The 15631-nt window shown below is 40.4% G+C and overlaps 1 protein-coding gene across 2 annotated transcripts in view; it reads left to right on the top strand.

The window, feature by feature from the left end:
• Positions 1-10892: 10892 nt before the first annotated feature.
• The window catches only part of SEZ6L (seizure related 6 homolog like), a 614672-nt gene continuing 609933 nt past the window's right edge, over positions 10893-15631 (top strand). The window contains exons 1-2 of one of the 2 annotated variants that reach the window (XM_077461365.1): positions 10893-11039; positions 11443-11626. In XM_077461365.1, coding sequence (XP_077317491.1) covers positions 11533-11626 — 94 coding nt within the window. In that variant the 5' untranslated portion in view covers positions 10893-11039; positions 11443-11532. Of the gene's footprint in view, positions 11040-11135; positions 11627-15631 lie in introns of those variants that run through there. The other variant, XM_077461364.1, reaches the window with a different exon arrangement.

The raw sequence follows: 15631 nt of genomic DNA on the forward strand, positions 1-15631 counted from the left end.
AGACTCTTTACCACGTGATCAGTCGTGTCCAATCACGGCTGATCACAGTGTAAATGGGAAGAGCCGGTGATCGGCTTTCCCTCACTCGCGTCTGTCAGACGCGAGTAGAGGAGAACCAATCGGCTGCTCCTCTGACAGGGGGGGTCTGTGCTGATCGATTATCAGCACAGCCCCCCCGAGGATGCCCACACTGGACCACCAGGGACGCCACCAGACCACCAGGGAAAAGGTAATCCTCCCTAGACCACCAGGGATGCCAGTCAGCACAATGGGTGCCAATCAGTGCCCATAATGGATGCCAATCAGTGCCCACAATGGGCATCACTGATTGGCATGCATTATTGTTTGGCACTGATTGGCATCCATTACTATAGTATAACACCAATGCCGCCTATGAGTGCCCACCTGTGCCGCCTATGAGTGCCCACCTGTGCCGCCTATGAGTGCCCACCTGTGCCGCCTATCAGTGCTCACCTGTGCCGCCTATCAGTGCCCATCCATGCCCATCTGTGCCGCCTATCCATGCCCATCTGTGCCGCCCATCTGTGCCGCCCATCCGTGCCAGCTATCAGTGCCAATTTGTGCCACCTATCAGTGTCCGTCCGTGTCGCCCATCCGTGTCGCCCATCCGTGTCACCCATCCGTGTCGCCCATCAGTGCCGCCTATCAGTGCCGCCTATCAGTGCCACTTCATTGGTGCCACATTGGTGCCCATCAGTGCCACCTTATCAGTGCCCATCAGTGTAGCCCCATCAGTGCCCATCAGTGAAGGAGAAAATGTACTTATTTACAAAGTTTTGAAACTGAAACAAAAAAAAACATTTTTTTTTTCAAAATTTTCAGTATTTTTTTATTTGTAGCGCAAAAAATAAAAACCGTAGAGGTGATCAAATACCACCAAAAGAAAGCTCTATTTGTGGGAAAAAAATTATAAAAATTTCATTTGGGTGCAGTGTAGCATGACCGCGCAATTGTCATTCAAAGTGCGACAGCGCTGAAAGCTCAAAATTGGTCTGGGCAGGAAGGTGTTTAAGTGCCCTGTATTGAAGTGGTTAATAATGATTAAAGTGAAACAATAAAAGTGTAATATTCCTTTAAATTTTGTACCTGGGGGGTGTCTATAGTATGCCTGTGAAAGGGCGCATGTTTCCAGTGTTTAGAACAGTCTGACAGCAAAATGACATTTCTAAAGGAAAAAAAGTAATTTAAAACTACTCGCGGTTACAATGAATTGTCGGTCCTCAATACACATAAAAGTTCATTGATAAAAACGGCATGGGGATTTCCCCATAGGGGAACCCCAAACCAAAATGTAAAAAAAAATGCATGGGGGTCCCCCTAACTTCCATATCAGGCCCTTCAGGTCTGGTATGGATATTAAGGGGAACCCCGCATCAAAATAAAAAAAAATGGCATGGGGTCCCCCCAAAAATCTATACCAGACCCTTTTCTGAGCACGCAACCTGGCAGGCTGCAGGAAAAGAGTGGGGTGAGAGATTTCAGATTCCGATAAGCCCCCTGTCCGCAGACCCTCACAACCACCGGGCAAGGGTTGTGGGGATGAGGCCCTTCTCCCCATCAACATGGGGCAAGGTGCTTTGAGGGGCTACCTCATAGCCCCCTCCCAATGTTGAGGGTATGTGGCCTGGTACGGTTCGGGGGGCGGTCTCTCCCCCCCTCTTTTCCAGTGGCCTGCCAGGTTGCGTGCTCGGATAAGGGTCTGGTATGGATTTTTGGGGGGACACCACACCATTTTTTTATACATTTTGGCACGTGGTTCCCCCTTAATATCCATACCAGACCTGAAGGGCCTGGTATGGAATATAGAGGGGCCCCCATGCATTTAAAAAAAAAAAATTGGTTGGGGGTTCCCCTGTGGGGAAATCCCCATGCCATTTTTATCAATGAACTTTTATGTGTATTGCAGACCGACAGGTCATTATAGCCGCGAGTAGTTTTAAATTACTTTTTTTCCTTTAGAAACTTCATTTTGCTGTCAGACTGTTCTAAACACGGGAAACATGAGCTACATTACAGGTATACTATAGACACCCCCCAGGTACAAAATTTAAAGGAATATTACACTTTTATTGTTTCACTTTAAGCATTATTAAAATCACTGCTCCCGAAAAAATTGCCATTTTTAAAACTTTTTTTGAATTGATACATGTCCCCAAACACTTTTTATGACAATACCATGCATATAAGCCTTTAAAATTAGCACTTTTGATTTCTCCCATAGACTTTTAAAGGGTGTTCCTTGGCTTTCGAATTTGCCGTGAACACCCAAAATTGTTCACTGTTCAGCAAACTGGCGAACAGCCATTGTTTGAGTCGAGCATGAGTTTGACTCAAACATAAAGCTCATCCCTACTGAAGACAAGCAGACTAAGGACATGGATTACTGGAACCAAGATAAACGTATTTGGTTCAGATGGTGTCACGCATGTGTGGCGGCAACCAGGTGAGGAGTACAAAGACAAGTGTGTCTTGCCTACAGTCAAGCATGGTGGGGGGAGTGTCATGTTCTGGGGTTGCATGAGTGCTGCCAACACTAATGAGCTACAGTTCATTGAGGGAACCATGAATGTCAACATGTACTGTGACATACTGAAGCAGAGCATGATCCTCTCCCTCCAGAGACTGGGCTGCAGGGCAGTATTCCATGATAACGACCCCAAATACACCCCCAAGATGACCACTGCCTTGCTAAAGAAGCTGAGGGTAAAGGCGATGGACTGGCTAAACATGTCTCCAGACCTAAACTCTATTGAGCATCTGTGGGGCATTCTCAAATGGAAGGTGGAGGAGCGCAAGGAATTCAGTGGCAACCTATGAAGCTCTGGTGAACTCCATGCCCAAGAGCGTTAAGATAGTGCTGGAAAATAATGGTGGCAACACAAAATATTGACACTTTGGGCCCAATTTGGACATTTTCACTTAGGGGTGCACTCACTTTTGTTGCAAGCAGTTTAGGCATTAATGGATGTGTGCTGAGTTATTTTGAGGGGACAGCACATTTACACTGTTATACAAGCTGTACACTCACTACTTTTCATTGTAGCAAAGTGTCATTTCTTCAGTGTTGCCACATGAAAAGATGTTATAAAATATACACAGTACAGGGGGTCCCTGATTTACAAACACCCAACTTACTAACCACTTCTACTTACGAACAGGGCGCTGCGGGGACCCTCTGCTGCTCTGCACAGACCATCTGCCGTTCTGCGCATGCGCGGCCAGACAGAGCCTTGGAAAATGTAGGAAATGTCCATAATTTGCCACGCATGCGCAGAACGGCATTTGACAGAACATTTGAAATGTCCGTTATTGTCGTTCTGCGCATGCGTGGCCGACTTACGAATATTTCCGGGTTACAAACAGGAGGAAAGTCCCTAACAGGTTCTGACCCCCTGTATATGTTCATTTACATGTTTGCTGAGGTTGTTTTTTAATGAAAATTTCACTATGGATAAAGATTTTTTCTTTTTGTAATTTGTTATTTATAAATCTTTTTGTATGCCTTGTTTATGTTTGTATACTTTCATAATATATTTTATTGTGTATTTACAGTATGTGCTGTATTCATCTTTGTAGATTTAATATATATGTGATAGGCGTGAATCCTGAGGAATCTGCAAAACTAGATGCCATTTTGGAGAGAATCGCATATACTTAATAAATCTATGTCTTTTTGTGATCTACACACAATTTTAATTTACTTGTTTCCAATTAATTCTGTTTCCTCTTTTTTAAACTGTATAATAAAGATTAATGATTTTATACATCAATTGTATATAGTCTCTTGCTGGCACACACAAAGGCAGAATTTTCTGGCTCCCACCCTGTGTAGGTGGGAGATGGTCTATGTATATGTCTCAGGGAACTAGTAGCTCTTTTTGACAAGTACCAACTCCCACTTCTTCAATTTCTCCTATATGAGAAAGATGTCCAATTGCTTCCAGTGAGCTGAAGTCCGAAGTTCAAAGAATTGGCTCAGGGGAGAACAACACTGTATTCTGGTAAGTGTCTGTTTCATAAAAAATGTAAACTTTTAAAACCCAACAGAATATAATTTTGCCCATTTTGGGCAATGTGACAGAATTGTTTCTAACCCCCCCCCCCCCCCCCCCCGCTCACCCCCAATCTATTCAAATCCACCTTAAAAGTGTTCCTCTGCAGCTTTGTAATCTTAACCCTGTGTAATTTTAATGTTGGATAAAAAGAAAAAACTGTAAGCGCAAATATTTGTAAACATGAAGTAATATAGCAGGCAATATGAGAGCAATAATGGCTCAATATAAAACAACAGTACTTAGGGTGGGGTGGCAGGAGGCAGCTGTCCTCAGAGAAAAGCCAGCTCTGTAAGCAGATTGAGGAAGGGGGAGAGACACAGGAAGAACCAACCTGAGTTTAATATATTAAATACAATTTATTAGCAAAGTAAGTACAGTAATGCACTCACAGGAACTAACATAATAACAGGCTCATCGGTAAATGGTGATGTCTACAGATGTAGATCGGCATCCAAAACAAGCGTCCATGGATCTGGCAGATGACTGCCTTAATCCATCCTGTGCCCAGCAGGAAGTCGGTCTGGGCCACCATGTAGCGCAGGGAGATGATGTCACCAGGAAGCAGAGAGACACCAGGGGAGAAACAACTGAATAAAAGCGTCTAGGCACTCGGAGCATCAGCTCCTTCTACAGGCCTAGGGGGGAAGTGCTGGAATGGTGGTATTTATATGTCTGGGCTGGTTGTAGAACAACAGGCTACAACAGGATGGTCATGTGATTCCTAATCACAAAATGGGTCAGCCAGACACTGAATATTAAACCTACCCAGGGATATTTAAGAGCACAGCAATAAATAAATGTGAGTTTAAATGGAAACTAAATGTCCATATAGGCATCCATAAATAAAAAAGAGAAGGGGATGGAACCTGCAGAGTTCATAAAGACATGCATATATATATATATATATATATATAAAATATATATACATATATACATACACACATATGTACAAGCATGCACACATATGCAAAACTATAATAATGACCATCATAACCACAATAAAAAATGTATAGAGAAATGGTATTGTGTATTCATATAATACAATACATAATACAATAATGATAATAATAATAATACTAATACACACATTGAAAACACATATAGCCAGCCACAGGTCTGATAGAACATTGTTGGGGTGTGCAGGTGGAGAAATCCATGCACACATCATAACGATGTGCATTCACACCAAATAAGCACATACACAAGAACGATTCCATACTTCTCAATAAAGGGATAAATGGATAGATAAATGGAAGGATCTTATTGTATGGAGTTGATAAGAGGTGTGTGTATAGATTAACCTTAGCAACACGGTATATGTACATCTCACTGAAGGGATGTATATGGTGTGTCCTAATCAATTATTAGTAAATCATTATCTATGCCAAAATGTGTATACGCTGAGGTAATACTACTTAGCACTATAACTAGGGTGCTTACTATGATTGGAATAACTGATAATAGAACGGGACCATAAGGGTCTACTGCAAAAGATGGGAACAATGGTTATAAACAAGAAACCAGCCGCACCTGGCTGTGTTCCTCCCCAGTCCTCCTGACTGGCTCTCTGTCCCAGTCCTGCCTGACTGACACATACATGTGGAGATTCCCCAGGGTAAGGTTGGATGAACAACCTGGCACAACACAGTCTTCAGGAGAGCACTGCTGCGGTTGACAGTCTCTCCCCTAGTCTTTCCCTGTACCATGCTGATCTACTTACTGTCTCTCCTTGCTCTCTCCCACTGCCTCTCCGGCATGAATCCCTCCAACTACCTCCTGTGGTGGGATCCTTCCAGGCCAGCCTCCCAAGCTCCAGCCCAAGGTCAGGGTTCATCAAGGGCAACCGACAGCCTCTCCTTGGCACTGCTACTCCATCTTCCACCCGACTTCCCTTGCTGACATGGCCCATGTCTATTTATCCTAGTTCCCTGCCAGGCCCATTCCTGGGGATTGGCTGTGACCCCATAAATATTCACGGTAGCTCCTCCTTACCTCCACACATTAGTTCTAGAATCTTCTTCAACTTGGGCCAGAAATGCCTTTAACTGCACTGCACTTCTAGCAGCACACACTGGAGGGTGCTACAGAGACTAGGATCTTTCTGTAACAGTATTGCTTCACATGTAAACGAAAGGTACTAATGCGCTCCACCTGACTAACAATAAATATCTAAAAATGTCTAAAAAATATATATGTGTGGAAGCGGCCAGCAAAAAAATAGTGATCTCTACACCAAAGGAATGATATGTAAAATAAATAAATTGCGGCGCTACCTTAAAAAATTAATACACTAAAATACAATACCTACAATAAATAAAAAGTGCAAAAGTGAATCCACCTCACTAAAGTGATAAAATGTGCAATATTAAACCATAAAATATATTGCATCTAATATAGAATAAAATTGATGATCATATACGTGCATAAATATTCAAAAACTCCTATGTGAAATAATTCCAGAGTACAAAAAAGGATGCTAAATAAGCAATAATGTGCAAAATGCAATAATAAATAGTGATCCTCAAATAAAGTCCATGCAAAATGATTAGTGACCATATAACAAAGTCCATGCAAAAAATACAAAGTGACTTCCAATGCGTGACTGTCCACCGCCAGAACTTCAGTGCCAAGCTTGTGCACCACCAGTTTCCCCCAGCCTCTCACCTCAAATATATAGCATAAAGGCACTGTAAATACCCAGATGCTACTCCATCCTTATCCGTCCAGCCTCAGTTGAATACCACTGTATATATACGGTTATAACTTCCCCAATTTCTCCAAATAGATCCAGTTACAGTTGGTGGTGCATAGAGAATGGAAGAAAGACAAGGGGGGGCTCTCATGTGTAGTATCCAAAACAATAACTTTAATAGATAAATATCCTCACTTACATATAAGCAGATGACAGCGAATTCGTAGCAAACCCGGACTTCCGGTCTCGGCCGCGACCGGAAGTGATGAGTGTAACACCTAAGCTCCTTCCCTGACGCGTTGCGTCACAACCTCGTGACTTTTTCAAAGTTATTGCTTCACAGTCGTGAGTACACACATGGGACATCTTTCTGAGGAACATTAATCCACATGCAGGAACAAACCAGTTAAAAGTTTAGACCATTCAAAATGAATATTTCCATTTTTAGTAATAGCAGGCGTTCTATGTAAATATGTTGGGAAGGGTTTTCTGTTGTGCCTTATTACTCCACCAAAACTGCTGCTCTGCACAGAAACGCAATGAACGGTAAGGCATGATAAGCCAACATAAGTGAAAAGATTAGCTACAGGAAAGTAATAACTAGTATTTTTTCTGTGTTTACATTTTTTGAGCACAGTTCCCACTGTTTAGTACTTCTTTAACCACTTGCGGACCAGCCGGATAGCCGCAAGCTCTGTGAGTCCGTACGCGGGTCCCGCAGACTCGATGTCCACGGGGATACCCGTGATCGTCTCATGGAGAGGAAGAACGGGGAAATGCTAATGTAAACAAGCATTTCCCCGTTCTGCCTAGTGACAGGACACTGATCACAGCTCCCTGTAATCGGGACCAGTGATCAGTGTTGTGTCACACACAGCCATTCCCTGCGAGTTAAAATCACTCCCTAGAACACACTTAACCCCTGCAGTGCCCCCTCCTGGTTAACCCCTTCACTTTCAGTCACATTTACACAGTAATCAGTGCATTTTTAATTGCACTGATCACTGTATAAATGTGAATGGTTCCAAAATAGCTTCAAAAGTGTCCGATCTGTCCACCATAATGTCGCAGTCATGATAAAAATCGCTGATCACCAGCATTACTAGTAAAAAAAAAAAAATATGAATAAAAATGCCATAAAATGATCCCCTATTTTGTAGACACTATAACTTTTGCGCAAACCAATCAATAATCGCTTAGTGCGATTTTTATTTTTACCAAAAATATCTAGAATATGTATCGGCCTAAACTGAGGGAAAAAAATGTTTTTTTTTTATATTTTTTGGGGGGGATATTTATTATAGCAAAAAGTAAAAAATAATGAGTTTTTTTTTTCAAAATTATAACTTTTTTTTGTTTATAGTGCAAAATATAAAAACCGCAGAAGTGATCAAATACCACCAAAGGAAAGCTCTATTTGTGGGGAAAAAAAGGACGTCAATTTTGTTTGGGAGCCAAGTTGCACAACCGCACAATTGTCAGTTAAAGCATTACAGTGCCGAATCGCAAAAAGTGCTCTGGTCTTTGTCCAGTCAAATACTGCAGAGCTGAAGTGGTTAACTGTGGTGTGAGGCAATAGGTCTTGATAGACTGGTTTGGATTGTACCTGAGTAAAAAATAGGAATTTTGGTGCTTTTTATATCTTTATAGAAAATAGCATCATAAGCACCTAAGATCTCATTACAGGGCTTTGCAATTTGATCATTGTGTTATCATAAAGGAAACCTGAATATGCTATCTCAGCTCTTACTCTGCACTCTGAAAATCATGGTCAGACAAAGTAGATAACAATAAATATGGATGAAAATATAAACCTTAAATATTGTTTGAAGTTGTGTATTCATTAGTTTACAGGCCAAGAGACCCAGTGCTGCTTAAAACATCAGTGCTCAGATCCTGCCAAACATTTTTCAGCTTTAAAGCAGAACTCCAGGAATTTTTTATTCCCCATGCAGTTGGCCAGTCCCCGTCCTGCATGGGTTACCTGCTCATTTTGTCCAGGGGCATACAGAAAGGCTATACTTATACAGAAAACATTGCACCCCTAAGTCCAGCAGTGAACTGTTCCTATTCTCCTCATATGCAGAGCTGGTCTATGAGTGTGATGACATCAGGAACAATACATGCATGAAACCACCAGATTGGGAGGCAGGAGCGCCAGAGACCAATCCTGCGCTCGGTGGATAGGCAGATTAGGTAAGTAGTGTAGGCAGCACAGTGGTGTAGTGGTTAGCACTTTCACCTAGCAGTGGAAGTGTCACTGGTTTGAATATCAACCACCACACTACCTTCCTGGAGTTTGCATGTTCTCCCTGTGCCTGCATGAGTTTCCTCCAGGTAATCTGGTATCCTCTCACACTCCACAGACATGCTGGGAGGTTAATTGGCTCTTGTCTAAATTGGCCCTAGTATATGTATGTATGAATGTGAGCAAGGGACCTTGAGGGTAGGGACTGATGCAAATTTACAATGTATATGTAAAAGCACGGTGTAAATTGACGATGCTGTATAAGTATCTAAATAAAATAAATACAAAAATGAGAAGCCCCACTACATTGTAACATATTTATCCTGGAATTCTTCTTTAAATAATTACTTGAACCACCCACTTAGCTCCTCCCAAGACCCCCTGCTCTCTAGCTCCTTTATCTTCTCCTCCAATGCTCACATCCAGTAGTACTCCAGAGCCTTTCCCATCCTCTTGAACTTCTTCTCCCAATTTGTCACAGTATCTCCCACTCTGCCTGCTTTTACACTATCCCTGAAAACTCTTCTCTTCAGACTAACCTCTCTTGTCTCTACCTAACAGCTTAATTTTACTTTTTCAAGCAGTGATTACACAGTGATTACCTCTTTAACCACTTCACCTTCCCTCTGGTTTGTAAGCTCTCATGAGCAGGGCCCTCTTGTCTTGAACTGTATTATAACTGCACTGTCTTAAAAATGAAAAAGATGTTGTCAAATATACTCGAGGACCATCCCTCAAGAGTGACAAATATATTGTATACTTATAATATATATTATATGTATATCATTTGTATATTTGTCACTCTTGATTGATGGTCCCCAAGTATATTTGACAACATCTTTTTAATTTTCAACCAGATTAATATTAGGTGTACCATGTGCCTTTCAAATGGGCACCTATGCCCTCTGGGGTGGATCACCTCTCTTCCGAGCCCCCCTTCGGTAAAACATATGGACGATGGGGGATTTGCAAGTCCTATATATACATGTAATGTCACTAGTGTGTGTATACACAAAATGTATGTTGTGAGTAATATGTATATTTTTCTTTTTCTATGGGTATATGACAATCAATTATTTACACCGTCTAAATATAGAAAGCTCCTGAAGAAGCGGCTAATGTAAACGCGCGAAACATGTGGAGCAACCAATACACAGATGGTATCCATGTTCAAGTTGTCATGATAAGATACAATTTTTGAAGTCTTTTTCGATTGTCATGGTCTGTTTTTTATTCTGTGAATATGTTCTTTATATATATTTTTTGCAATAAAAATACCTTAATAATTTTACTCTTGACTGCTTAATACATGGTACAATTAAAGTCCAAACATAGCCTCTCTTTCTTTTTTATGTACCATAAACAAAACTCTTTATCTTCATGGCACTTCTCTACAAGTCAGAAATGATATCCCTTTCATACTCTTTCCAAAGAATAAAGTTTGGCTGGAGTTCCACTTAAATAAATAATGTTCAGTGGTTATTCAGTTAACACTCACATTAAGAAGAAAGCGTGTAGTCATTTAAAAAATAAGCATCCTTTAATTTTTTTTTTCCAGATAATGTTAAGTAAACTGAATTAAAAAGGAACTGTTTCAGCAACCTATACAGCATGTTGTATAAATGAATGACCAATTCTAATATAAGTTGCTTTATCTTCAACAGTGTTGTTTTTGTGTATTAGATGTTACTGAAAAGGGAGAAACTGGGCCTTTAATTTACACAGTAGACTGAATGTGCAAATGCTAAATATGTTTCATATTTTTGTAGTGTGACTTTATCAGTGTCTTTCCCTAATGGCTGAGTGGATAAATGTACACTTCAGTGCTTGCGTCTATTTTTACCCTGTCCTATTGCACGTTTCCCTCTGCAGTTTCTTTCATCGCATGCCTTCCCATCCATGTGTCTGTGCCTTGTAGCACTTTGTGTGCCTGCATTCTCTTAGTGCGTTGCCTTGGATGATATAGTATGAATGCTTCCTAGCAGCAGCCTACGAGAGCACAATACACAGTCTGACACATTAGGTTGGTACTGAAGATTTTTGTTTCCATTCGTTTTTTTATTTTTTTATTTAAATCTCCTTTCACTGCACATGAATTCACTCATGTCATCTCTCTTTGTTGATCAATGCTGTTTACTTTAATTTGCTATTCACTCTTCTCTCTCTGTGTGGCTGTCGTCTCTGTTCTCTCTTTCCCAGTGTTTCTACTCCCTGCCTGCCCTCTTTCTGTCTCTCTCTCTCTCCTTTATTACGCTGCCTTGTCTCACTCCCTCCTTCTCCATTTCAGTACAGTAGCATTCTTTTCATAAACAAGCACAGAGACCTCTCTGTGCATTGCTGTGCCTCTGTTTCCTCTTCCCCTTTAATCAATAGCCACACCAGGAGAGTTGCTCACATGAATGAATCCTTGTGAATCTCACCCCCAGACATCTTTCACTGGATGTGCGGAGCTGAGCTGGAAATCTTGCTCAACTACCCTTGCTAATCCTGGTATCTTCAGAGTCTGGGGCTTTATCATGCTGGTCCGTGGAATATGCGAATCTCTTGGTCTCAATGTCCACCCTGTCATCTTGATCTCCCTCATCCTCCTTCTAGGAGCCCAAGCCGAAGGTAAGAAGATGCTCAGCATCACTGCTTGTCATTACTATAATACTCTCATCTCAGTTACCCTATTCCTTTAATTGTTAACTGTTTCTATTTTAGTGCTTTAAGCATTGCCTTGCAATGTTTCTGATTTCTTTTAAGAGAAATTAAGCAGCAGGGAACAGCTATATTTTTTAGCTTAATCAATAAGGATCTTGGTGCTGCAACAGTCACATTAGCGAGATTTTTTTTCGTACAAAAGTAGTATATAAAAGAACAAAAAGCACATGTGCTCACAGCTTCCTACTGGACAAGTACAAAAGTGGTCCACCGTTCCATCAGCGTGAAATCCTATTATGTGCATTTTACAAGTTAACATATGTATGTTCCCAAACTGATGATAGGCAATTTAACAGTTCATTAGTTAGAATAGTCTAGGCTTATTTAGGCATAGATTTCTGATATACCTCCCATTCAAATTAGGAAGCAAGGTGGGCTTATGTCAAAAACTTTCTCACTCTGGGAGTTTTATTCATTAAAATACTGGGATGGTGTCAATGTCCAAATGTGATCCCAAAGCACCTGGTGCTCTTTTGAAACAAATATTCTGTGAGTGGCTTAGCAAAAGTTAATCTTTTAGCAAGATTCATTTTATATCTTTAAAGGCAGAGGAGGAAGATTTTCATTTTTTTTTCTCACTGTGAATAAATGTGGATATGATTTCAATCATTTTTTTTTTAATTCCCTTTGCTGTATTTCTTAAAGCTTTGTAGAGTGGGCAGTTTTTGCCATCTCCACGCTAATCAGTTGAGCTAATCTTCTGATGTGTATTATCTCTTCCGCTATGTGATGTCTATGTATCCTTGTGCTATGAAATGTTTTATTAAAACATATGGCCTCTTTCTTGGTAAAAGAGAGAAGACTCCCAAGAGTGTAGTAGTCTTTGGCTGTCATGTTAAAGATGTGCAGTGCAGGCTCTTGTGCATGGAAGTCCTGATGGATGTTTGCTTCATTTTCACTTACTTAACTGGAAATAGAAAATGCTGATATAGTTGAGAGCACTGAAAATGTGGTGATAATTGAAAATATGCACAAGGGTTTGGGAAAACCAGAAGTGGTGAATTAGTGTGGCAACTGAGCGCCTGTCTAAACAATAAGATGCCCAATTAGTGGGACTCCATAGTACCGAGAGTGTGCATTGGATTGGAATCTGCTGATGTGATGTATATGTAACATTTGAGTAGCCAGCTGAGACTTTTAATAATAATGGCTTCACACAATCATTCTCCTCGATCTACAAGTAGACAAGAGAATGTAGTTCCCCATAGTAGCAGCTCTGCACAGCTTGTCAATGTTAGTCTCAAATATAGTAGTTTCAACCCTTGAAGAAGTAAATAGCATCATAGTCAAGGAACAATAAATTGTGTCATCTGTCAGACTGTTTAAGAGTGTAGCAAAGAAACTTTTATTTTTACCAACAACGGTCTCATATAGCATACCAATAACGTTTTCAATAATTCATTAACAGATGACTGAGGTCAAGGAACCTTACAGGCTTCAAATCTTTATTGATTTTTATGCAAAAGGTTAGCGTGAAGCCAGAAAGGGGTTAATGGTGTTATTAGTAAAGTATAAATATTTTCTATCATCAAACCCTGCATGTAGATTTAGATTGTTAGCTTAAAAGAGCATTCTAAAATCATTAGTTTATAAAGTTTAATTTGTCTCACTTTGCTTTGAAAACATTTTTGAATTGGGTTCAAAAACTGAACTTATCTTTTTAATACGTGTTTGGTTTTATTAGGAGTATATCTTCATGCTGTGCCTTACAATATTTATATTGTTGAAATGCATCCACTTTAGACCTATAATCCATGAAAAAAAGGAATGTTCAAGTACTACCATCAGAATAATAAATCAACATCTATATATTAAAGTTGTAATAATAAGACACAAAGCTCAGTACTTTGCAGTAACTCATCGCAAACCTCTAGGTTATACGTTTCTTGCAGTTTCTGGAGCACAAATTATAAAAGATTATCTATGATTGGCTGCTCTGTATCAGGGCTGGTCAATGTTCAATATACTAGGGTTTTGGATATCAATTTGCTATTGCAAAGATTCCCCGCCACCCAGTATGTGGTGCTTGCTTTACGTTATAACCCAACAGAATGAATGCAGTGTGAAATATTTAGGAAACTCTACTTGAACTCTCTGTACTATTTTTAAATGGATTATTAAACATTTATTGTTCATTACACAAAATGTGCCTCACAGTTCTGTTTTACTGCATACATGAAGGAAAAGTACCACGAGTGCAGAATGGACATTTTTGAATGCACACTAAGCTGCGTTCCTTGGAAAGTTTAATTATAAAAATGTAATTATCTGGTCAAAATAACTGACCTTGAGACATAAGAAAAAACTATACTCTACATTATTTGTTGGTGTCTGTTGTCTGTTAGACACAGATCTAACACGATCAGTGGTATTGTATATAATGTTAACATAAAAGATGTAAGAGATGATAGGATTGTATCTCTGTAATAGAGTTGGCTACTTCTCCAGAAAGGCAATGTCATGGTCATGGCTGCTGAAAATTGTTTATAATGTGGAACTGAGTGAAAAGCACACTAATACCTATGTCCTTGTTCCATAAACTACATGCCTGTCTGTCTGTTGGAGATCTTATCTTTGATTGTGGAATAGAATTGCCACATCATATGTCAATGTATGATATCTGCATCTCTCTTGTGAATTGCTTGCCTGTTAATGGAATTCTGAATAAACTGCTGGATCACAGCAGAATACCCATAGTAATTCTGCCTGGGTAAAACTGAACATATGATTGATGGGTTTTGAAAATAACTTCAGTTTTTTATTTTTATTTTGTGCATCTGTCATAACTTCAGTCAATGAGGTGCCAGAATATTTTGAAGGATCTTTTGGCTAAGAAGCTTGTTTAGATGTCCTTTTGGCTAGATGGCTTACTGGATCCATTTTCACTGTTGTTTTGTATGTATCGATTAAATATAAGTACAATCATTACCCCCCTAAAAAAAAGTGTGGTGGCTGGGGGTCTAAATCTTCAACCAGATTTCTACCGGTGCTTAGTCTATAACAGTCTATAAAAGTTCAGCCTATCCATGTGGTTGGTACTTTGTTAAAGACCCTATACTTGTTTACTGTATCAATGCGTGCAAGCTCCTAGTTCCAGGCTGTAGGGTTAACTTTTGTCCAGGCCATGTGAGATGGGATTTATTATCACAAGGGCATGGGTTCTGTTAGCCAATAAAGGTAGAATCCCATTGGGTACTAAAAGCAGCACAGAATATGCTAGGTCTATGCTTAAGGGTGACAGTGAAAAACACATGTTTCTCCTTATCTGCATCATATCATTAAACTCTTCATCAGCAGGCAGTAGGGGTCACAGCACTCTTCTTATCAGTCAGCATGATGCATAGTTGCACTCTGATTCTAACTGGCCATTGTATTAGTAAGTCAGGGGGATGTGCAGCCTACTAAAATGTTAACTGCTTTATAAGGACACAGATAAACATAAGTGGGATCCATAGGGAAAGGTTCCGTGAACTATTCATGGTGCTGACACAATGGATCTGTGCATTCCAGGATTGACTTTGTGCTCACTTCAAGGGCAGTCAGGAATCGTGAGTTCTCCATGGTCCCCTGCTTTTTCTATAACCACAGGCCCATTCACCTTTGGGGTGACCTGAGTAAGGGCGCTGCCCGCGGCCCGGGTTCCTGGAAACCTGAATAGTACCTTGCTGGAAAATGAGGAACTGATGGGGGAGCTCGGGAGGCTTATGACACCTGGAAATAGGAAAATAGATTATTCAGAAGGGTAAATGAGTGGTGGGAGTTTGTGAAAATCAAGCTGCACACCTTCTTTCAGGCAAGGGGACACCATCAAGGGTGTTCCAGGAAGATGGAAGTCAGGAGACTGCAACATATTGTTTCATGTCTGGTAGTGCTATTTCTCTGAAAACATCACACCGTAGGAAAGCCTATCTG

This window comes from Lithobates pipiens, unplaced genomic scaffold (assembly GCF_037356315.1).
Source record: "Lithobates pipiens isolate NorthernLeopardFrog02 unplaced genomic scaffold, aLitPip1_a1.2 Scaffold_3, whole genome shotgun sequence".
Classification (NCBI taxonomy): Eukaryota; Metazoa; Chordata; class Amphibia; order Anura; family Ranidae; genus Lithobates; species Lithobates pipiens.